Source organism: Microplitis mediator, chromosome 2, assembly GCF_029852145.1.
Source record: "Microplitis mediator isolate UGA2020A chromosome 2, iyMicMedi2.1, whole genome shotgun sequence".
Taxonomy (NCBI): Eukaryota; Metazoa; Arthropoda; class Insecta; order Hymenoptera; family Braconidae; genus Microplitis; species Microplitis mediator.
Genome location: NC_079970.1, coordinates 11,322,413 through 11,348,715, shown reverse-complemented (window position 1 = coordinate 11,348,715; position 26,303 = coordinate 11,322,413). Strand labels below are relative to the sequence as shown.

The 26,303-nt window shown below is 31.1% G+C and overlaps 1 protein-coding gene across 6 annotated transcripts in view; it reads right to left on the bottom strand.

Moving 5' to 3' along the window:
* LOC130663026 (uncharacterized) overlaps positions 1-26,303 on the bottom strand; it is a 490,048-nt gene that overhangs the window by 172,972 nt on the left and 290,773 nt on the right. For all 6 annotated transcript variants that reach the window (XM_057462059.1, XM_057462055.1, XM_057462056.1 and 3 more), the window contains one exon: positions 13,704-13,803. In XM_057462059.1, coding sequence (XP_057318042.1) covers positions 13,704-13,803 — 100 coding nt within the window. The remainder of the gene's footprint in view (positions 1-13,703; positions 13,804-26,303) is intronic.

The following is a 26,303-nucleotide window of genomic DNA, read 5'->3' as shown; positions in this document are numbered from 1 at the left end:
ATTTTCCCACACATTTAGCCACACATTTAGCCACACATTTTCCCATACATTATCCCACACATTTTCCCACACATTATCCCACACATTTTCCCACACATTTTCCCACACATTATCCCACGGATTTTCCAACACATTCTTCCACAAATTTTCCCACACATTTAGCCACACATTATCCCACACATTTAGCCACACATTTTCCCATACATTATCCCACACATTTAGCCACACATTTTCTCACACATTTTCTCACACATTATCCCACACATTATCCCACACATTTAGCCACACATTATCCCACACATTTTCCCACACATTTTCTCACACATTATCCCACACATTTAGCGACAAATTATCTGACACACTTTGTGATATAATTGTGTGGCTAAATGTGTGGGAGAATGTGTTGGAAAATCTGTGGGATAATGTGTGGCTGAATGTGTGGGAAATCGTGTGGGAAAATGTGTGGGATAGTGTGTGACTGATTGTGTAGGAAAATGTGTGGGATAATGTGTGTCTGATTGTGTGGGAAAATGTGTGGGATAATGTGTGTCTGATTGTGTGGGAAAATGTGTGGGATAATGTGTGTCTGATTGTGTGGGAAAATGTGTGGGATAATTTGTGCAAAAGTGTGTGGCTGAATGTGTGGGAAAGTGTGTGGGATAATGTTTGAGAAAATGTGTGGGATAATCTGTGACTGAATGTGTGGGAAAGTGTGTGGGAAAATGTGTGGGATAATGTGTGGGAAAATGTGTGGAAAAATGTGTGGGATAATGTGTGTCTGATTGTGTGGCTAAATGTATGGGAGAATGTGTGGGAAAATGTGTGGGATAATTTGTGGTAAAGTGTGTGGGATAATGTGTGGCTGAATGTGTGGGAAATCGTGTGGGAAAATGTGTGGGATAATGTGTGGGAAAGTGTGTGGGATCATTATTATTTCATTGACACATATTTCATTTCCTCTCACGTTCAGTATGTCAGATTGACAGTTAATTTTCGTTGTGAATCAATTTTTTTTATTGAATCGTTCTGTTTTATTTAATCATTTGAATTCATTATTTGAATAACTCTGATTTTTTCAGACGGGTTTTTTTTGCTAGCTTCAATCATAACTATGTCTTTGTTTTTCTATGCAGGATTCTAAGTAAATATTCTGAATCGTGAAATTAGCTGCCTCGTTATTTGAAATCACGACTTTCGAATTTTTAAATTTTACGATTTTCAATTTTTTCCCTAGGACTTTTTAAACGGGCAAAAGTTGCGACACTAGTCATAAGTATAAGAAATAGTAATACTACAAATAGCAATAGTAGAGTAGTTTTTAAATCACAATGATAGTAACTAGAGTAAGTATTCATTTTCACAGCACTATTTAAAAATCACAGGTGCCCTCCGTACTGGTTCACTGGGTCACTCTACTCCACCATCACAATAGCTATAGTTATATTTCGAGTCAAATCTCAAAATTACAAAAACTTGGTTCTCAACATCATTTTTTATATATGAAAATTTTTAATAAATCTTTAGTATTCAAATTTCATTATCTTATAAGCTACAGTCGACTGATGAAAGTTCTTGGGCCCTTGAAATACTATTCTTCAATGCGCTATGAAGGATACCATAAAAAATTGAAAAAAATTTCTAAAGCCACTAACTCGAGAGTAAATCCTGCACACACTTTAGGAATAAAAAATCAACAAAAAATATATCAATTATTTAATGACAATTGTGGACTTTCATCACGTTTATCGTGTAATATTTCAAATCAAAAAAATGTCTGCTCTGTTGATGAATACTCAAATTTCGCAGATATTTTGCCGTTGATATTATCAAATTGCATTGTAACAAAATCGTTAAAAATTTATGGAACAAATTATGAAACTAATATGATATTAAAAGTCGATGGTAGTGATGATGATGATAAATCACATGCAAAATTCGGTCAAATTCGCTATATTTGTCTCAAAAACGAATATACACTTGATAAAATTGCGTTTTTATATACATCTATGAAAAACGTAAATTTTTCTTATCAGATTCAGGGACTTGAGGTTAATGACAGTATAGAATGGGGCATAATTTTTCACGATGATCTTGACAATTATAAGCCACTTGAAATTCATATAGTAGAAAATAAAAAATATATTGTAATGTTATAGTGATAAAGCTATTATAAAAATGTGCTTATTTATAAAAATTAAACAAAAATATTTATATATTCAATGACCCTTAAATATTTACAATTTACCATATAAAAATGGATATAGTGGTTTAAAAAAGAACATCTTTTAATCAAACTTTGTGTATTTTTAAGTTAAATTCATAAATTAATGTAAAAGTGTTATTTCTTATAAATAAAATGCGATTTAACAAAAATAAATAAATTTTGTAATAAATATTCATATTTTTAGCTTGAGCTAGAGCGTAATTTTATTTAATTATTGAACAGTATAATTGAGAAGTTTTTATTTGAACTGCAATAAAAAGTATCATCACAATAAAATCTAATAAATTTTTAAAAGTGAAAAAAAGATCAGAAATTAAATACTGACTTTTTTAAGGTAAGAATTTTAAATTTCTATTCCATTATATTATATACTTTAAATGAACAATGATTCATTGACACGAAATGGGAACCATATAGTTTCAAAATTTTATAATATAATGAAAATATAGATTTTTTTTTTGTTACATATTTTTTTTTTTATTACATATATGTTTTATCCTAATTAAGATATCTAATATTTAATTAACGTAATAAGTATGTTAAATTAGAAAAACTCTTATTTTAACAAAAACAATAATCATTAAAATGAAAAAATGACTTAGTCTGCATAAAAAATTATTTACTTTTCTGTTCGTCGTAAGTTTTGAAGTAAAAAAAAAAACTTAATAGATTATGCCGTATTATTTTTTATTTACTATAGATGACTATCTAATTCTAAAAATAAAAAAATACGCGCAAAAAAATATTATACTGAATATGTAAAATTAACTGTAAAGAATAAAAATTTGTTGATTTATTCAACACAGTAATTCTATCATACATTTTGCACTTTCTCGAATAAAGAAATCTAGAATTTACTCTTCATCTGTTATATTTTCAAAGAATTTTTGGTTTGATAACTTTTAAAGATTTTCTACACCATATGCTTCATTAGCACTACATCCAAATTTATGTGATAAATAAAAATTTATTATTACTCCACGTGATATCAAATTTTTTTAAAATATTAATGAGTCAATTTTATCAACTGATTTAGTGAAAACAAAAGTTGATAATGCAAAAGACAAAACTAATACATCGAAGTAATTTATTATAGTTTTACAAGTATAAAAAACGTACTGGAGAAAGGTGCATTGTCTCTTTAAAAAATGGCGTAGTCTTGGGACCGTAGTTTACATTCTTCTAACAAGACAACAATTGATTTTACCAATACTAAACGTCATTGTAGAAAAGTAAAATTATTTTGAAATAGTGTATTTTATATTTTTACAGTCCAACTACAATACTACTGACCAGCTCCATAAGAAATGATTGAAGTGTGTTTTTCCGTTGCGAATGAACTTATTTTATAAATAAAAAATATTAATACTCTGACAAGATTTAAATTCTTCAGCTCAATATTATGTTTTATTTTTATAAAATACTATTTACATAGCAAGCATAACAACATTTTCGACTTTCTACATTCATTAGCTCTGACGAAAATTTAATACCTAGATAGAATTAAATTATTTATAATATGAAACAATGAAATATTTTACCTATAATTATTTTACCAACAAAAGAAGTAATCATATACATCTACTAGATCACTAAGTATTATAAGTAATACAAAAAGATTTTTTATTTCAGAATTTATAACCTTGTTAAGATCAATAAGTAATGCCAAAAAATAAAAACTTTGATCGTAATAAATAAAAACGTTTCTTGCTTGTAGCCGTTTTAATTTAGTTGATTATTTCAAATCTACTGACATTAAAATTAAATGTAGTTTTAAAAAATGGTTAGTTATGTAAACAACATTTGGTAATATAGTAACTATATTATTTTATAAAGATAAACGTAATATACTCTTTGTATACAAAAGAAAAAATAATTTTACGTTCAACAAATTGCTTTAGTTAAGTTAGCTTTACTTGATTCAAGCTAATTTTTATTTATTTTTTTTTTTTTTAATTTCTTGTGTCAATAATTTTGCTTTTTTTTTTCTCAATAACTTTAAACCATTTCAAACTAATTATTTTCATCATGATAAGAATGTTACTTTTACAGTAGGTAACAGAAGACTTTGTAATGAATACAAATATTTTCTGAGCTTTATACATAAACTTCAATCAATTAAATAGGCTTTCACATTAAATATTTTCAAAATTACAAGAAAGAAATTAACTTGACTTACAGAATATTTCATTATATTATTGAGATCATTATATTGTCAAGAGAAATAAAATATATAATCATATAAAAAGTTTTCCGTTATTAAATGTTTGAAATTTTGAGAGAAGAAATGCTTAGGTTGCTTTGAAAATTGTTTTCTCTTTATGATAAAAAAGCTGTATTTTGAAAAAAAAATTACTATGCAAAAAATTGTATTTTCTTCAATCAAAAAAGTATGATGTTGAAAATTTTCAACAAATTAATTTCTTGTAACAAGAACGTACTTATTTGTCAAAAGTACTTTTTTTTCTCAGTGTAAATATCAATATTTGAATGAATTATTTATTAAAAAAGTTATTTTTCTAATTACCAACTGTTTCTATTTAATATAAATTTATTTAAGTATTAAAACGCTGGACCGGAGTGAACGCAGGGTGAAATAAAATCCGTGTCACTCCACAATCACTCCGCCCATGAAAAAGTTCCTATTCTCACCACCTGTGGAGTAATTCTTACTTAACTCATTGTTGCAAGTTGTACTATTGAATAATAATTATTTATGTGGGTGACGAGAAATAAAAAGTTAAATGTCACTCCCGAGTCAAAGTGTCAAGAGCACACGATTTTCAAGTCCATTTCCTAATTATTATTTAATTATTTATTCTTTATTTGTATTTGCCGCTTAAAGCGACAGCTAAGTTATTATCCTTATTTTGGATGAGTTGGTGTCGGTCTACGCGTCGCTTGACGGCGCATACACTCTCCCGCTCGCTCGCTGTGGCTCGCTCACGTGCTTGTCACTTGGCGGTTTTATGTGATACTACGTAGTTACAACTAAAGTATTTTTGTACTGCTTATATTATAATACTTATAAATTAATACTAAAGATTGTTAAGAAGTTATTGATGTTTATTAGAAGTTAATGAAGATTAGACTCAGTTAATATAATTAATGTGTTCAACTTTTATTCAAAACCCGACAGGTTATTGGGCTTCAATGCACGCTTCCACTGCGTACGTGGTTTATTTATTAAAAAAATTAAATTTTGTGGAAGTGATTTATCACAAGATAAGAGTATTTATGAATATTGTTTTAGAAAAGAAATTTCGAAAAATCAATATAAGAATATAAGACGTAAGTAGAGATGAATGAAGCATGCATGCAAGAAAATATAAAACGCAATAAATATGTTTGCTCACGCGATTATAAATGTAGTTTTTTCTATTATTATATTTTATTATACGTATTTTTTGTGTCGCTAAAGTCCTTGAGAATTTTCAAAATGTTTAAATTTTACTCTCTCGGCAAACTTTGCTTAAATATTTGTGCCTTTAAATAATATTTATCATAAGTCCAATATTTGCATTCTATATTTAAAATCAAATCCCAATTGTTGTATGTCGAAGTACGGATAGTAACAAAAAACTTAAACAGACTAATAATTTATGACTTAATCATCAAGGGTTCAGTCCTAAGTCTCCAAAAAATATACATTTTTACCACTGTCTCGCCAGCTGAACTAAATTACTTTATTACTCCTTCGATCCTAAAATACTTTCCCATGCCTTCTTCAAGCCCATGTGTTTCTTGTATTGTTCTACCGTAGTACAGTACTTCGAGAGTTCTATCCTTTTCTTTTCCTTATTGGTCTTTCCTTAGTTTCTCTCGTTCGTTCTACCCTTCTTCCTTCACCTATCTGTCCCTCCTGTCTATTTTCCGCTTGCCAATCAGATGTCCAAATTTTCCAAAGACACCCCCAGCTGACCTTTTTCCCACCCACCCTTGAGGACTCTGACGTCACGATCGGGGACTCAGACTCAAGTTCGTTCTTTAAGAAATAGTTAGTTATCAACCATCAGTTAACCCGATCTGTCGAGATTCTTTTGAATTCTCTCCATTATCCAAAATTACCACTTGTCGAGACTCGCCGAGTTCTCTCCGTACCAATTAAACCGTATTCTTACTTTGAATCATAACAACTAAGAATTATTGTTCGTTTAACTTGACCATTTTTTACAATTTACGTTTATATCTAAATTTAATTATAATTACTTTTGTTTGTATTGTAAAATCTAACGGAAGTGCATTAAACTATACAATCATTAATAAGACATTAGTTTTGTTCTTATTAAATTTATCATAAATTTATTTAAACATTCCCTTTAGATTTAAGTATTTTTTATGATAAAAAACAAAATACGTTTTAATAGACGCTTAATTTAGACAACCTAGAAAGATTTGACAAATCTTTATTTGTTTAATTTAATAAATTCATAGATTTCTGAAAATATTTTTCAGTATATTAGATGGTGACAAATAGATTTACATTAAGTAGATTGTCTTTTGTTTTATGATGAAATCGCTGGCGAGGCTGGTAGACGCAAAAAAATTCAAGATGTCGGCCAACAACGTCATAATAACAATAGTACACGAAAACCACGTGTATTACAATAGTACTTTTAGATTATGATTTTTAAAAGATGATTTGAATTAAATTTTAAATTTAATTATTATTTTTTTTTTCATTATTTTAAAACTGTATTTGGACATGTCATTGATAGTGATCAATATAAAATTCGTATTAAAGCTATTTCGGTAACTTTGGCTATGCGACGCTTGTGTTCGGCATCAAGTAGCTTATAGTTTGTGAGGTTGTTTGTTTACATAATGTATCCCGAGTGTGTGCGTGATCAACCGCCTCCAACGTTGTTTTATTGCCGTGCGTAAAACTGTACGTTGGAATAGGTGTGCGTACTCGAGGTGATGCTGTGGGAATGATCAATCTTGCTTCCCGATGAAAAAAGATTTTGTCTAATCATATATGATTATATATGTTCATATATCTGATCATATATGATTATATATGTTCATATATCTGATCATATACGATTATATATAACCATATATGACATTATATATAATCATGCATGATTATATATAATGTCATATATAATATTATATAATTATATATGACCTCATACATAATTAGATCTGATCATACCTGGCTGTTATAAGCCCATATATAAGTCTATGTACGATCAGATCTGATCATATATGTGTATATATAGTTAGATCTGATCAGACATGGCTAATATAAATTCATGTATAGCCGTGCATACGCTTATATATGATTGGATCCGATCAGGCATGACTGATATATGGAGTTATATACGTCTATGTATGATTAAATCTGATCTGACTTTATTGATATGAAACCTATAAATATCTAATTATATATATATATATATATATATATATATATATATATATATATATATATATATATATATATATATATATATATATATATATAACGCGCCATGTTGCGACGATAGCGGCCACAATTTTTAACAGATCTTAATGAAACTTGGCCCACTTATTCTATGAACGATTAGCTTGGTTAAGTTCGAAGATGAGCAAAATCGGTTCACTAGTTTAGGAATGGCGGACATTTGAAATTCTAAAAAAAACGAAAAATCCTACTTTTTTGGTTTTTTTCGTAAATAACTTTTTAACGGGTACATCTATCCTTATTATGTAAAAAGAACTTGATAGCCGACAGAAAAAGCTGTATTTTAGTTTTTTTATTTTTTGTTTTACGATAATTGTTTGACTTTTAATAAGGGTTCAAAGTGACATAATTGACTTATGTGTTATGGTGATAATGCTATTGTTAATATCTTTAAAAATTTTTGATGGGTGATTATTAAATTATATATACTTATTAAAAGTGGAACAATTATCGTAAGAAATCTACATCCATTTCGGATGCCGAATGGCCTTTTTTTTTCTTTTTATTTACTTTTTTAAGTATAATAAAAAGTTAATTATATTATATAGAATTTTGTTTTATTTAAAAAATTCGAAAAATCCACAGAGTAATGTACTTTCTAAACATAAATAAATGGAATAAGTAAATATTCACTAATTCTGAGTGCCAACCGAACCACTTTTTGAAATCAGTGGTTCAGTTTGCACTTGAAATTAGTGAATATTCACTTATTTATGTTTAGAGAGTAATTTACCACAGAGTGACACGGTAAGTTTCCAAGAATAGTAATATATATAAATTACGATTTTTTTTTATTTTTTATTAATTAAGAGTCCACTATGAAAACCGAAAATTTAAAATAAAAAAAAAAGAAGAAAGCTGCTTATTTGAGTTTGATTGTCGGAATTTGCGTTTTGAACAGATATTTTTTAAGTCCCAAAAATCGTTCTTGACAATTTGCAAATTGTATATGTAAATAAGCTCAAGTTCAAAATAGAAAAAAAAATCTGAAAAACGGGCGACCTTGCGGGCCAGGCCCGAAACTTCCCACTGTTTTCGAGCTCGAGGAGCTCAAAAATATTGTTGTCAACACATATCCAAGCTCTTTGAGCTTGACAATACTTTGAATGCATTGGTATTTTTGAGCTCTTCGAGGTAGGAATAAGTTACGTTTTGTTACATTCTTCGAGAATTCGAAGAATAATTAAATTAATCAAGAACATTCGTTTTTTAAAGTTTCGCTCACATTTGAATCGTTTATTTGAGAAACCCCATAAGTCAAGAAAACAAAATTTTTCAGGAAACACAAAAAACATTTTTTTGGAAAAACTTGACATTGAAAGAATAAATAAATAATTGAATACAATGATGTTAGCGTCTCTGAAAAAGATTTCAACAAGAAAAATTTAATTTTTTAATCGAAACGACGAAAAAATTATTTAAAGTTGGTTGACTTATGGGGTTTCTCAACCAAACGGAAAAAAAAGTTAAAAAATCATTGTTTTTTTTAATATTTCCACTCGAATCATTCATTACACTGATAAAATGAAGTATTAAATTTGTATTTAAACTCTGGAACTTAGAAATTACAAAAAATTATAATTAATTCAAACATTTTAATTAGTCATATAACAGTCAACAATAAAACAACATTTGAAATTAATTTCCCAAAAAAGCGTGAATTTTAAATAGAAAAAAAAAGTAATTTCTGTAAAACTAAAACTCCATATGTTTATTTGAGTCATCGACTTATGGGGTTTCTCAATTAAGTGAAATTGCTGTCACCCCGGTAATTTTTATGATACTGAAGTTAGCCGACGTTTAATAAATTTTGCACTTTTATTAAAAACGACAAATTTAGAAAAAAAAATTTTTTAAAAAATTGCTCCAAGGCTTCTAACTTTTCTACATGTGCATATTTTTAGTTTTTTTTTTTTTTTAAATTAAAGTGTTGAAAAAAAATTCAGAAATTTTAAATTGTCTGCAAACTTCAGGATCATTAATTTTTTTTTAAACGCTGATTTCATGCATATTCTGATTGATTTCTATGGAGGGACATCCAAAGAACCCAAAATTGCAAAAAACCCAATTTCGTAAAAAACATGACTTATGGGGTTTCTCAAAAAAACGATTCATTTATGGTTGCTAAATTTAATTTTTTGAAAAGAAATTGAAAGATATGATGAAGATGGAAAGTTACATGAACTTGATATTAAATCAGCGAATTGATATATACAACATACGAAAAATAGTAATTAATAGACCATGCGTTTTTTTTAATTTTTATCCATGGTTATACTTGAAAAATCGATGTATTCAAACAGAAATTGATAAAAGGGATTGAGATGCAGAATTATGAGAATTTTAAATTTCTATCAAAAAATTCTTTCCGTGTAGATAATCGTACGAGTTTGCGATGACAATTTCCTCATCTCCGTAAAGAAATTGTTTCTTGCTTGGAGGTCTGGAGTATATTCTTCTCTCAGAATTTTATTGATTAAGCATAAAGAGTAGAGCTTCCAGTTATATGGCATATTTTTCAGAAATGCATTCTGAATATTATCAGGGCCTGGTGCCTTAGTATTCTTGCAGCTGGCGGAAGCCTTATCTAATTCTTCCATGAAGAATTCTCAGTCCAATACTGGGTGTTCTACCCCATAGAACAATGTGTTATCAAAAGAACAATGAGGGATGATTTTGTTGTAGAAATCTTCCCAGACCTCAAGAGTAATTGGATTACGTGTAAATTGAGTGCGCCTGACTCCATTTATTGTCTTCCAGAATTTAGTTATATTTTTAGTATTTGCAAGAGCGTCTAACTTTTTTGCTTGTAACTTCCTCTTTTTATTCTTAATTAACTTCGAATAGACTCTCTTGGCATTTCTGTATGCATCGAGTTCCGGTTTGTTGAAGGCTGTTAATTTACAGTCGGCAAATAATTCCTTAAATGAATTGCGTGCGTTTCGACAATCAATGTCAAACCATTCTTGATTATGCTGCTTCGACTTCCGGTGTTTCGCGCTAGATTTGCAGATCATATAGTAGAGAGTGTGGCATCGTTAATGGCGTCATTGAGCTTTGCGCTGATTCGATCTATATTTTCTTCAGCGAAGTTGACTGCAATTTTACACGAGTTTCTTAGGTGGTCCTTGTAAATTACCTTATTTTCCGGCTTGCAGGTAAGGAATTTTCTCATCACATTATTTTCAGGTTTATTGAGTCTATCTTCACTCTGTACAAATAAGCTGATCATGATTGGGAAGTGGTCGGAGGGGTTGTGTTCTTGAATAACCTTTAGGTCTTTAATAGCATAAAGCCAGTTACTGCTGATCCATCCTAGACCCACAATGCTACGACCAATATGGGCGCAGGTGAATTGTGCCGGAGTGCCACTAACTGTTCTTCCATTAAGTAGTACCAGGCTGTTGCTCTCCAAGCATTCGGCCAACTTTGGACTTCTATAATTGATCGTTGTGTCTAATGAGACTCTTTCAGGGCTTAGATTTGTTCCATATGTTACCTCTTTCGGCAGAGTATTGAGGTTACTACGTCGTGCATTGAAATCGCTCGTCACTAATAAGGGGAGATGGTCCATAGGAGCACATAATTTCATCTAGCGTGACTTGGAAAAGATCCAGTAGTGTGCTTATGTCCCGAGATGGCCTGAAGTATACACAAGCAATAGCAATAATTGCTTCAAGTTGCTACAATTTGCAGTGAAAAAAGATCCAGCTGTCTGATATTTCAATGGCTTTGGCTTGGTAATGTTTTTTGATGATAACCGCAAGTCCTCCACAAGCGCGTCCAGTGCTTCTTTCTTTGATTGCATTGGCGTTAAAAGCTTGGTACGTGTCCCAGTCACGAGGAAGAGATAATGTAGTAGTTGACCACGTTTCGCAGATGCAGAAGATATCTGCGGCATATATTACTTCTTGATTGAAAAGATTGCTAATGCCACTTGAAATCCATACTATTATTGAAAATTTTTAGTTTGTTGCTGGTTACTTGAATGATTGCTGAGTGCATGCCTTTGATTTAAAGTCTTGTCTAGTTTTAAAATATTCTGATTGTGATCCCAGTAGTGCCAGGTGCCATCTAATTTTATTTTGTGACCCTTTATTTCCGTTCCCAGACTAAGAATATTTTTTTCTTTCGCGATTAAAATCCGTTTAGTTCTCTGTTCAAGTTCACGGGTTGTTAAATCGTTGGATCCACCATGGTTACACGGTGGGTTTGTTCCATTTCACCACCGGGTATACACAGTGTATCCACTGTGATTACGCAGTGTATCCACCGTGATTCCACGGTGGCTTGACCACTGTGTATACACGGTGTTTCCACTGTGATTACGCGGTGTATCTACCGTGATTCCACGGTGGCTTTGTGCTATTTCACCACCGTGGTTCCACGCTGTATCAACCACGTGATCACAGTGAAAACACCGTGTATACACGGTGGTAAAGCCACCGTGGAATCATGGTGGATACACCGCGTAATCACAGTGGTAAAATGGAACAAACCCACCGTGTTTCCACCGTGATTCAAATCTGCGAGGGAACTTATAGACTAGCTATCTTGTCAACTTTCTATTCCTGCAGATTAAATGAAAATTGTGATTGTACTTGCATTATTTAGTTTAGTTTGATTAATAGAGCACTTTTTGAGTTCACCACTTCACAGTATCGAGGACACTTTTTTCTATTTATTATATGAAGCAGGCAGTCATTCTAACCCATAGCGCTTAGTAAAATCAATGACAGATTCTAGCTGTAAATTATTTGTCATGGTTGTGAAATTATTGAATATTTTAAAAGTTCAACTATTTTTGTATAGAATCACTATTTCTCACCTCCAAAAATATTGAAATAATTATCTGAATTTAAGTAAATACCGGGAACACTAAAGTTTGTGTGTTTATATTATTGCAGTGCTATCTAACCTCCGCTTTTGAGGCAATTAATAAAACGTGAATAGCACACATGAGTTGTAAATAAAATTATGGATGCAACATGTAGGTTAAGTCATAATACGTTACTTGTGATGTGTGGCAAAAGAGGTGAAGCGCCTTCTATTGGGTGCCAAACCAGCAAGTACCACCCACTCCTCAGGTTTTGCCACTACTAGTCCAAACCGTTAGGAGTATCAATTATATAATGTTTTGCATCATATTACACGTTGCAATGCTGTGGTTGCAGGAAGCCAGTAGGTACCGTTGCGAAGTAGTGGATGAAACCTTTCTTAGGGTATAGGGAAAAGTTGCCTTCCACCAGTTATCAATGAGCAACCTGTCGACCAGTGCAGGAAATTGGTACCACGGAAGGCCACTTCTCCAAGCCCTCTTCGGTCAGAGTCTCTTTATTTCCTGAGATGTCCAAAACGAGGCCCACAGAGGTAGGACTCGTGGTGGCTGTGGTTAGATTACACGCACAATGAGAAATTTCGGTTATACCTCTGGTTAATGTCCACCTTAGTGGATTATAATTTGGATTATATTTTTTGGCTAAGAGTGTTTTTTCGGTCAGAAAGTGGAGATGACCCCGTCACGCGCGTATGCTTAAAAGGGTCAGATAACGACCTCCGGTTGGTGGAGGTGGACTTTGGTCCCGTTACATTAATTAATTAATTCACAAGTCTTGTTACATCAACTAACACCTGTGATTTGTTTGTACGTTCAATGGGCCATGATTATTGAGTTACTTTAACTCTGATTTATTATTTGAATATACCTAAAATAGTAAGTACCTAAATTTTTCTTGATCCCCTAATCTGAGACTAAATTAATCAATTAGTTGGTATTTAATTACATCTCGTACCCAACTTTTTAAATAAGGTAAGCCGAGTATTTTGTGCCCTATTTGGCTGCCTGAAGGACGGAGAGGTGCTCCCAAATCTAGTTTCAATATAGAAGTGGGTTCTCCAATTACGAAAAATTATTTGAAATGATTTAAAACAATTTAAATCAACTAATATATAGATATATACTTAAAATGGAGTCAATCATTTTTCATAATCAGAGTTTGTAAATAAATATGAGTATATAAATTCAGAAACCTTAATTAAAATATTTGTGTCTGTAAACTCCAGCATTTCTCTCGTAAGAACTCCCATGATGCTATAAAATTCATCAGTAGATGTAACAGTTATGATACGGCTGAAACAAAAAAATCGTTATTATAAATAAAAATTCATGATTTAAGTAACTTTTCGCTCACAAATTAATCGCTCTAATATCACTTTTCCGGGAAGTTATTACGTTCGGGAAGTGTATTGAGAGACAGCGAAGTAGAGAGTTTTGGATCTGCCAATGAGCAGCAGAGAGTTTCTGAGTAGCCATGACGGAGTCACGAGCCGATACCAAACGCTGTGGATAGCGATTATCAAGAGGTAAGTCTAGTCAAATGTACAAACCACATTTTTTTATTGTGTTCCGGTGTTATTACATAAACCTAAGGTTAATTTATAATCAATCTAAACTTATAATAGGATGCCAATTAGCACCCTAACATTTTCACCTACACTATGACCTGTCCATATTCCTACTAGTGCCCAAGAGTGAGCGTTAATTGGCAGTTCTACCCTGTTTTGTAACCCTGAGCACAACAGCAGCTCGGGTTTCCTCTAGATTTCGTACCGATATTCTCACCTGCTACTATCACTAACAATTATACGGAGTCAGCATCCACAACGAAATATTTCAAAATCGCGAAAATTGAATAAATTAATAATTTATTAAATAATCGACGACCAGGACCCACCGAAGGGTTCTTGCACTCTAATGAGACCCAACCTGGACTTGAATAATATCATAAATAATTAAAAAAATGAAATTAATGTTGAAAAACTACCAGTATGTAACATTGGTGCAGTGAACACGATCAGAAACCATTGTAGAAACAATAAAAATATTTAAACAATGCTGTGAAATTTTCAGTATGTACACGGTGAAAAATTTCTATGGGTGCATATTATCCGTGAGCCATACTGATACTTTATAAAAATTTAAAGTGGAAATACACTAAAGTCGTACTGTTCTAGTAAGTATTTGTAATGACTCATAGTATATTCAGAAATCTCATCTATTAATATAGTTAATTGAAATACATTCTAATAGTAGAAATTCATGCAACTCAATGAATATGAAAGATTCCTACAGCAACTCTATATTAGGTAGATTTTTCTGAAATCTAACGATTGCATTTATCCTCATGGTCGATTTTTCAAGGAATTTTGTCATAACCTATCATAATTAGTTGAGTAGGGTTTAAAAATACCACTCGTTAAAACATTCATATCGATATACTGCCATTCTAATACGTCGTATCCCACAAAATTTGACATTTTCACTTTTAATGAAAAATGGAATCATTGTAACAATGTGCGCAGCTTATATCAAAATTTTAGAGGTCAAATTGGTTATTTAGTATTTTTTAATAAATATTCTAATATGTCGTATCCCACATTCGCATAGGTTCAGTCACGCTTAACATTTTCAATTTTAAGTTAATTTTAAGTAAGCAATTAATGACATCAGTAAGAAGGCAATTATGCATATTTTTTTACTCTCCTTACAGCATACAATTCAAAATTGTTTATTTACTACAACTGCGTGTATTTTATAAAAAACATAATAATAAATTTGTAGGTTATACCAATGTAAACATATCACAAATAATTTTCTCTGCTGACCGTGAAACGTTGTTATCGTCTCCTGAAAAATTTTCCAAATGTGGGATACGACGTATTAGAATGGCAGTATATATATATATATATATATATATATATATATATATATATATATTTTTAAGTTTGAAGATGGGCTAAATCATTCGATTAGTTTAGAAGATATGGCTGTTTCAAATTCCCACGATTTTTCAAAAAAAAAAAATTTTATCCACTTTTAAGTTCATATAACTTTAAAACTAAAACTCATAGATAATTTCCGTAAAATGTATTTAAAAGCTTGTCTAATAAGCTTTAATTTATGACCTTAAACTTGATGTTTTGACCATTTCTTCCAATAATTTGATAGCCTTAAAAATTTTAATGGAATCAAAAAATGTTGAAAATATGGTTTTCATTTCACATAACTTATGCATTTCCCATTATAATACAATTTTGTCAGTCGTATTATAGTGTGAACAAAATAACCTGTAAATTTCACTGCTATTTTATATTTTAAAAGTATTTTTAATTTCCCGCTAAAGAAAATCGACGATTTTCGAAAAATTGGAAAGTTATTGTTTTCACCCCGATTTTCGAAAGTCGAGTTTCCATCAGATGTCGACGTTTTGAGGTCCTAGGAAGCTATTCTGACTATTTTCAGAATGATGTCCGAGTGTATGTATGTGTGTGTGTGTGTGTGTGTGTGTGTGTGTGTGTGTGTGTGTGTGTGTGTGTGTGTGTGTGTCTATGTGTGTGTAAACTCTTTGTAACTTTTTAACTAATGAATCGATTTGGATGGTTGAGGTAACAATCGAAAGAGCTTGTTAGCCCTCAACTTTCCTGAAAATTTCAGATCATTTGATCAAGTAGACTCGAAAATATTGGCGGATTACGAAAAAAAAAAATTTTTTTTTTAGTTTTTTAGTGATTTCTCAGAAACGACTCGAACGATCGACTTCAAAATCTAATCAGCTCTAGAACTTTATAAGCCGCGTCAGATGCCACCTCAACCATCTCAATCAGTTAATTTGTTCGAGAGATATCGTTGGCGAAAGAAATGATAAAAAATGGTTTTTTTCGATTATCTGTGAAGTGACTCATCTGATCAATTTCAAAATCTAATTAGCTCTAGAACTCAATAAAACGCGCCGATTGCCACCCCAAACGTCAAAATCGGTTGATTACTTCAAAAGATATCCGCGCTGAAAAGTTAAAAAATTACATTTCATGTTATTTTTCCTGAATAAATCAAAATATAACGTGCTAAAATGTGTCTGAAATCATACCAACTCTTTCTCAATATAGTCTCTTTCGATCATCAGATAATGTCATGTAACTTGTTCCTTAGTTTTAAACATATTCTCAGCAAAAAATTGAAAAAACCCAGTCTTTAATGTTTTTCTCGGATATTCCATATGTTATTGCTTTGACCTAAGTCAAAACTCATTCAAATCTTGATTTTGATCACTGACATTGATTTTTGCCTCAATACATAGACTTCAGAGAACATAATCGAAAATAAAAATTTAAAAGCCGCTTCTTCATTAATGATTTTTGATTCTCAACTTTCAAACTCTAGCATAAAACGTTACTTTTTAGATCTTGAAAAGCTCATAAAAAAATGATTGCATGTAATAGCTCTTCGAGCTCGAAAATATATTCACAGTGATGTTTTCAAGCTCCTTGAGCTCGAAAGCAGCGGGAAGTTTTGGGGCTGGCTTTTTATCTGGGAGGGAATGACGTATCTTATTGTCTAAACATTTTTATTAGAACTTATTCTTAAAGATTGAAGCAACTCACGCTAGCATAGCGTAGAGTATCAAAAAGTATGGTTGGATGGGATACGTTGTTCCCATGATCTGGCTGCAACGGCCCTTTTGTGGAGTGCGTTTGTAAAAGATTTTTGGGAGAAGTAGAAAAGAAGGGGAATAAACTACGACTAGAATAGAAGGGCTAACGTAGTCAGTCGAAAAGAGTGTTCAATAGAGTGTTTCAAAAAAATTGAATATTTTATTTTTTTTTCAATGAACGTTGAGAAATCGTTAGAGTATCTCTAGAAGAAGATCCTTTGAAGATATGAGCTCTTAATATTAATATTTAGAGGTGGTGTTTTGTAATTTTCTATTCCTCATTTGAATAACATAGAAAAAAATTGTTTCCAACTTTGAAATCTTGTAACTTGACAACAAATCGCTGAAGAAGATTGATAAAAACATATTCTTTTAGGAAATTGAACGCTCTATAAAAAAGGTCTGAATAAAGGTTTCTGTAAGTCACGTCGTATTGAAGATATCAAGCCTCAAATTTGGACCTATTCCAAATTTTTGAATTATTTTTTTTAATTGTGACAAAATTAATTCATATCAAATACAAAACAAATTTTCTGATCAACTTATGATCAGAAATCCATAATAATTAATAAAAAATGATTATTTTTATCTATTTTTAACAAAAATTACTAATATATCACTGATATACGGCAAATATCATTATAAATTATTAAATAATATGTGACGTCACGACGTCGTATTCCTGCTGTCAATCAAATTATTAAAAATCGTACATGCTATGCCATCTGGCTATGCATAAATTAATTAATTAGCAAATGACTTCCAGCCATTATTACGGCTGATGATTTTTAAATTTGAATTGAAATTCAAATTATTTTTATTATGAAATATTGTTGTTGATAATTATAAATAAATAAATATAAAAATGAAAAATTTGATTTTTTTTCAAAATTTTTTTTTCCAAAATTTTTTTTTTTACTATTTTTTTCGATAATCGATCTTTTTGATCCAAGAAATGAAGATTATCGGTAAAAAAAACATTTTCAAATCGAAAAAATGAACAAAAACTGAGAAACTACCAATTATGGTGATTTTTGACAAAATCGATAAATTTAAAGCTTCGGGGCACTAAGAAAGAAAAATCGCAGCGATTTGAAATTTTCAAGGTTTTTTCAGGACACTTTGAGGTTGAAAAAAAGTCAAAGTTATTCTTTGTTCATCCGTTATATCCAAAGTTATAGCAAGATTTCCGAATATCCTTAAATTTGTAAATTTTGACCTGTTTTTTACCAAACAATGTCGCTTTAATAAAAATTTTTCCATCAAATGCCACTAATTTTGCCTTATAGAGAATGTTTTCTAGTTTTCAAAACCCTGCTTCCATTCTCTGTACGACCAATACATCCGGAGTTATTGATTATCAAAGCCAAAATGGACTTTTTTGGTTTGATCAATGATAACTCGGCGCCAAATCGTTGTAGAGACTTTTTAAGGCCACCAAATTAAAGGGCATAGAATTTCCAAGAAAAGTCAGACAGTCGAATTATTGAAAAAAAATTTATTGTCACCCATAGAGGTATTGAAAGACCAGCAAAAATTTTGAAAAATATTTTTTCGTTAGTTTTCTTATGATTACTCCGGAACCGTACATGATAAAAAATTCTAAGGTCCAGATCTAAAAACTAGAAACTTGAGGCTACAATTTGCTTTTTTCATTTTTTTTATACGACCATTTTTCACCGAGTTACAGCATGTTGAAAATCACCTAAAAATTTCGGATTTTTTTTCTATCCCTTAATTTCTGTGACCAGTGTAGATAATTTATATATATACTAGACTGTGCCGAATGAAATCGATATTTTTTTTTTCGGTCCCATACGAAAATTAGGTTGTCTCACTAAAAAAAAAAATCCTGAAAAAATTTCAGCTCGATATGTCTATTTTTTAGTTAGCGTTTGCGTAAATAAGAATTTTCTAATAAAATTGTTTTTTATCCCAACTTAATATTTTACAAGTCAGTAAATATAACTGATTCAAAAATGGCCAAGGTGCCATTTTGTAGGGAATTTCATTCTCTACAAAAGGAACTTTTGATCGAATGAAAAACATCAGCCAATTTTTTACTGCAGCCATTTTAACCTAATTTTTTTTCAAAATTTATATTTATATTTACTATTAAACGCTTAGAAAATTATGTTGCTATGTATGAAACTTATTGAATTCAATTTTTCTAGGAACCTTTATGATCCCAAGGAATAGTTTTTACACTTAAAGTAATAAAACTAACATTAAACTATTGATATTAACGATATTTCTTACAAGACTTCTTCTTCGTTTTGACATTTTTCGCATTTAATCTTTCTAATAATTTTTTTCTGCATTAGAATATCGTTCGTAATTGTGATTTTGAGATTCTCATACTGCTGATCAAAAATTATTACTTTATTGATAAAAATATACATTGTTTATCATAATAAAATACCCATAAAAATTCAATTAAAGAAAAAATTGACGTTCGATTTCCTACAAAAATATATGTATTAGTCTATTCGATCTATTGATTTGTTAACGAGGTTATTAATACTTGAAGCTACAAACAAAATTTTTCCCATGTTATTGAAATGGGAAAATCCAATTTTTCAATAAGCTAGGTCTGTAATCGACATAGAATTTTTTTCCTTGCGTGACATTTTTTTTTTTGTGTTGAACTATGGTTTTTTCCACATGCACTTAAAAAAAAAAATCTGGCTCCGAAATGAACCACCCTAATATATATGTCGGAAAGTCATTACAAGCTTGGGCGTTATCCCGAGTATTGGTTTCAATATTAATATCTCTCAATTTTATTTAAAATGTAAACGAATTATAATTATGCAACACAGTAATTTAATATTAAAAGTATTGTTCACGAATAATGATACTTAGACAAGTAATATAATGGAGATAGTGTCGCACAAATATCAAAATACACTAAATACTAACTAATGCAATAATTGATTACAAAGGAAATTATAATAATTGTAATACACGACAGTCCCCATAATATTCAAATAAAACCCGATCGAATAATTTACAAATACTACGGCAAACTAGGCTCGAGAACGAATCCACGGTCGACAGGATAACTTGAACTCGCACAACGAATGCTCAATCAGAACTGACCGACTCAACTAGTCCAAAAAACTCTGTACTCTTCATTAGAAACCTTTTAGTCAAAATGTTTAAAGAAGGACAACAATCTTATTATCTTACTATCTTGTCCTCTGTGTCTTACTATATCCATCCTGTGACCGTGGCTACGTTTGGTGAACAGATGTCACAGCGAGCCTAAGCCTCCCGTAATAAACATAATCTACTTAAGTTGTAAACAACTAGAGCTTAAATTTTATTTAATTGTTACTGTAAAAACTAGTCTCGACTGTTAGGAACTTCCCGTCCAATTGGAAAACCCCATTTTATTCTTTCATCTCCGACATATATATATATATATATATATATATACATAGACACGATATAACGAGCCTTGTCATCACGATAGCGCCCGCAATTCTTAACGGATCTTAATGAAATTTTATACACGTATTATTGGACGATTACCTTGATCAAGTTCGAAGATGAGCCGAATCGGTCAAATTGTTTGGAAGTTGTGGGTGTTTGAAATTTTTTTTGATTTTCATAAAAATGAATTTTCTGGCTTTATTCTTAAATAACTTTTGAACCAAAAATGATAACTCGATTCTGTAAAAAATATCTCAAAATTTGGACGATTAGCTTTAATTTTCACTGTAATACTTGATTTTTTTAAACATCTTTTCTAATAATTTAATGATATCGAAAATTTCACAAAAAATAAAAAAAGCTTATTTTTGCAGCTTAGTCTTCAAATAACTTCTAAATGATAAGGCATAACTTATTTACTCGAAATTCATGTTGTTGCGTAATCACAACTACATTCAAATTTGAATGTAGTTGAACTTCCGGCAAATAGAGGCAGCACCTACTGGGGCCTAGTGTCCATCTATGAGAACTTGACTTGCACTGTGCGACGCATGCGCATGAATTTATCCTGCCTCGTGGCAAGAAGACCGACGCCATTATCTATTCGTTTATACAATTTCAAGTGTCACCACGTGTTTTGTATAATCTACAAAAATTGCGCTCATCTCGAGTAACTAATTAAAAGTAATCAATTAATTACATTCAGAGTTCATTACTCTATATAAAAATATAATTATTTTTATAATCGCGAGCTCCAGAGCTCATAAAATAATTAATAAATAACATCAAGAAATTCAGTGTTCTACAACCTGTTCCTGACGAGGTTATATCATCGAGAAAGCAACAGGTGCATTTTTTATTAAACATTTACTTGCTATCAGTGCTCAATTAATTTAAAAGACTCAGTTTTATTATTTATTCAATTATCATTATGCTCAATTTCTTAATTAAATTAAAAGTTATGTTTCGCTCAGTAGCCTCTGCTATCATGCTACCACGTGTTCAACAAATAAATTAAAATCAGTGTAATTTATCATGAGCTCATTAAATTCAATTCAATTAAGTGATCATCACTATTAAAACTCAATAACAAAAATATTTATGTATTCAGTGCTATTAAAAATAGTAATTAATGTGTTCACTTCGCTCAGTAACCTCTGACATCATGTTACTTATTATCATGACATTTTTGCATTCAACTCAATGTTCAATTAAACTCAACTTGATTATTTTTAATTCATTATTTACTCGAGCTCAACTCAATAATTTGTATTCAATTATTCACGTATTCATGAGCTCAGACAATTAACAGTATTTATAAATTCAATAAACTATTTAATTTGCATCCCAGTGATATTTTGTGCTGTGACAAATAAAAATATTGTTATATTTTTAAATATGCGTATTTTTCAAACATCCCAACCACCAACCAGTCCTGGCATGTCTTTATTTAATTAATATTACAACACATGTATAAGCTTACAAAATAAGTATTAATTACACTATTGTAGCTATATTGTATTTACATAAGAAATCTACCTCTCCACTCCGGGTAAGGCTAGATGACTCTTTTTTTTTTAACTTTCCAGCGTTGATATCTTTGATCTAATTAATTCATGTAACGGGGCTGTTAGGCCCACCTTAGGGATGGTAAAGTCGACTTCGATTTTAATCGAAAATCGATTTTTCACTCAAAATAATCGATTTTTTACAATCGAACTATCGTTATCGAAATCGATTGATAATCGACTTCAAGCTTCCGACTTTAGTACTGTTGACGTCGCAACAGCAGCGCACCAAAGTCCGCAGATGCTATTTTCATGCAAATGGAAAATATAAAGACGAGATCTGTTCACGCAGAGAATTTTACAGTATTTTTTGCATCAAAAATTTATACACAAATTACTATAGTCATAGTAACATGAGGACAGTATGGAATTATTGTACAAATTACCAATACTGTAGAAATTTTTGAAATACATCGAACAGAATTCACAAGGTGCATTGTAATTTTGACAAAGCAACAAGTAAAATTCATACCAACTGCATAGTAAAATTTACCAGGCTAAATCAGAATATTTAGTATGCAGTTGGTATAAATTTTGTCTGTTGCTTTTTCAAAATCACAATGCACCTTGTAAATTCTGTTCGATATATTTTAAAAATTTCTACAGTATCATTTGTTACTATGATCAAAATGTCCTCATGTTACTATGACTATAGTAATTTTTCTATAAATTTTTGATGCAAAAAATACCGTAAAATTCTCTGTGTGTGATTATGCCTAATAACTTATCGCTAGTAACACATCACTGTTTACATTTTTTTAATAACTCTCTCATGACTACATATTTTTTAGTATTAATAGTCTTTTTTACCGCTGTTTGCAATTTAAATTTCCAAATAAGTTCCTGTGATTCATAACAAACACCAAATCAACAAATATGTCAAGTATAAACGATAAGTACGGAGAAATCATTTAGATCTAATAGGTTTAAGTGTTTGTTTTCGAATATTTTAAATTGTTGTTCTTGTATGTTGATATAGCTTAAAAGTATGGATATGTTGAAATAAAAGTTACAATATAAATATAAGTTTTGAATCTTTGTCTTTTAAGTAAATTATCATATTGTATGCAATAGTTTGCTTGAATGATAGAATAACCGAAAAAATCGATTAAGATCGATTGTGAACAACGATTAATCGATTCTTATAATTACAAAAATTACGATTAATCGAAAAATTGAAAATCGATTTTTTGAATTCCGTTTCCATCCTTAGCCCACCTCCGTTTGACGGGAGGCCGATACCTCGCCCTTTTGAATATACTTGCGCTGCGTGGTCCCTATTTATATAATCAATTTCCACCATATATTATAAAAGCGAAATTTGAGCATAAGCTCACATTAACTCACCCATTAGGCATGCATCGCATGTGGGTGCCTCACTAACAACCGCCACGAGTCCGGCCTCATTTGGACCCTAAGACTCCTCCCATCTTAGGAAATAGAGAGACTCTGGTCGAAGTGGGGCTTGGAATGGATCCCCCATGGTACCAGACTTCAGCTCTGGTCAACCGCTTGCATAGATTCGTAGTGGGATACAAGTTCTCCCCATACCCTATGTAAAAGGCTTCTCCACTTGTCTCTTTCCGGTTCCCAACAAGCAATTATCCGCTTGTTCGTCCCCTGCTAGATTTTTTACTTTTTCCAAGCCAGTACCAGTACCACTCTAATTATTCAAGCCGAATCAAAGTTTAGAGCAACTTGGGGGGCTTTTGAACTAATAAACCGATTTTGACATTTGAGGTGGCAATCGGCGCGTTTTCTTGAATTCTAAAGCTGATTAGATTTTGAAGTTGATCATTTAACTCGTTTCTGAGAAATCAATAAGAAACTAAAAAAAATTTTTTTTTTGTAATTCGCAAAGATTTTCGAGTCTACTTGATCAAATGATCTGAAATTTTCCGGAAAGTTGATGACCAACAAGCTCTTTCGATTGCCGCCTTACCTATCTAAATCGGTTAATTAGTTAAAAAGTTACAAAGAGTTTACATATATACACAAGCACACACATACATACAGACACTCGGACATCATTCCGAAAATAGTCAGAATAGCTCCCTAGGACCTCAAAACGTCGGCATCTGATGAAAACTCGACTTTCGAAAATCGGGGTGAAAACAATAACTTCCCGAATTTTTCGAAAATCGTCGATTTTCTTAGCGGGAAGTTAAACATAATTTTAAAACCCTACGCCCCCCTGAATGAACTTCAAATAATTCTATAAATTTTCAATTTGATCCGAATGTTTTCTTCAGGACGATTGCTCGAAATTTTACAAAACAATTGAAGGAACAAGTTTTGTTCTTTTAATTGTGTAATCATCGTCAAAATGAACAAATTATTTATTTTTCGACCTTTCTTCTATTTTGGCGGTATCGTCACTTATTATCCGAAGACGAAATATCCGCGACAAAATATCCGTATACATTTGATGCGATAGACGCAATATCCCCGGACTAAATACTGAATAGATAAAATATTCCCGACACAATCTCTTATAATGAAAATACTTTTCACATAAATAGTACGGTACTTTTTTATTAGAAATGTTTAATATATTCGCACATAAAATTTGGGTGTGTGATATTAACCCGTCAGTACTCCCGTTATGAGCATTTTGCTCACGCTCGATTTTGAATATGAATAACTTTTTTTTTTTCAAATGGAACGAATAGTTAAAATTGTTTCTATCTTTGAATAATTTTATACATTTTCAGATTCCGTTTAAAAAAAATTTGTTTGGTTGTCATAGAAATTATCAAAAAATTTTTCTTTTAATGCTCCTCATAAAATGTGAGCATTTTCCTCATTACGGGCGTAAAGGCGTAAGTGAAAAAATTCTATGTTCGGTTACTCTCGTGACTGCTCGTATACCTTCGACAGTCTGCGGTGTGCGAAGTTATTCGGTTGAATTCGTTAAAGCTTAAACTACGTTTATTAATCGTAAATAAAATACAATCATCATCTAATTGTTTTTTATTATTCTTATAATACATAGAGTAATTAATTAATGAAAAATATTTTCTTGTTTAAAATTTGAAAAAATTTGTTTGGTGCCTACGCGCATAAGCGTTGAGCGTGAGCTAAATTCTCATCACGGGCGTAAAGTATACCGAAAAACTAACGGGAGTGCTGAGGGGTTAAAAATAGATCAACACATATGCTTGAAATCGTACTGCGCCCTTTTTTCACAGATTTTGGGTGAGTATGATTTTGTACATAGGTCAACACATGCTTGGGATGGTACGGTACCCGTTTATCGAAAACCAGTAATTATTTTTTCACTTAAAATATATATTCGGATATTTTATCGCGGATATTTTGTTGGGGATATTTTATTCGCGAACTACAAGTCGTGCTACCATTTTTGCTTTAGCTACTCAGTAAATATAAGGCAAAGATAAAAAAAAATTCCCTATATTTCACGATATTTTTCATGATTTCTCAATAGTCGTAGCTCTAAAAAAATTTCGATCAAATGATCTCAAAACTAGAGATTTCAAGCTGGAAGATGCTTTTTTTTCAAATCTCGATACGATAATTTTTCACGATTCAGCCTTCCAAAAGTAACTACAATATTTCTAAAATTCTTTTGTTCCTTCAAATTTTGCGTTAATATATAAAGGTCAAGAACTCCTAAAAAAAACTCTTGATTCGAAAGCGTGTCAGTACGCTGGCTTTCTGAGCACAGGAATTAGAGCCTTACACTCCATCTTGATAGTCGCTGTCCATAGCGCTCAGTATTCGCTCGTGACTCTTTCATGGACACTCGTAGGCTAAACACTTTTCACTAGTAGCTACAAGCAGGTTCCATCGTAGCCTTTGCAGAATGTAACATTACAATACATACATGTATGAACTTTTGAATCAACGGTATTTTTGGAAGCTACTCAACTAATTATGGTAGAGTATGACAAAATTTTTTGAAGACTCTGCTCTCTGCTGTAATGGTAGATACAAAGTGATTATACGTTGGCACTATAGGCATTGCGGTTAGTTGAAAAGACATGGCAAGATAAAAATATCATCAATCTTGTTTAATGAGTTAGCAAGAGAGTCAAAAGTGGTATTTACTTTCAATTCAAAAGTTAGTAATAACTTTTTTTAACAACTTCTAGTCAAAAAAATTAATTAGT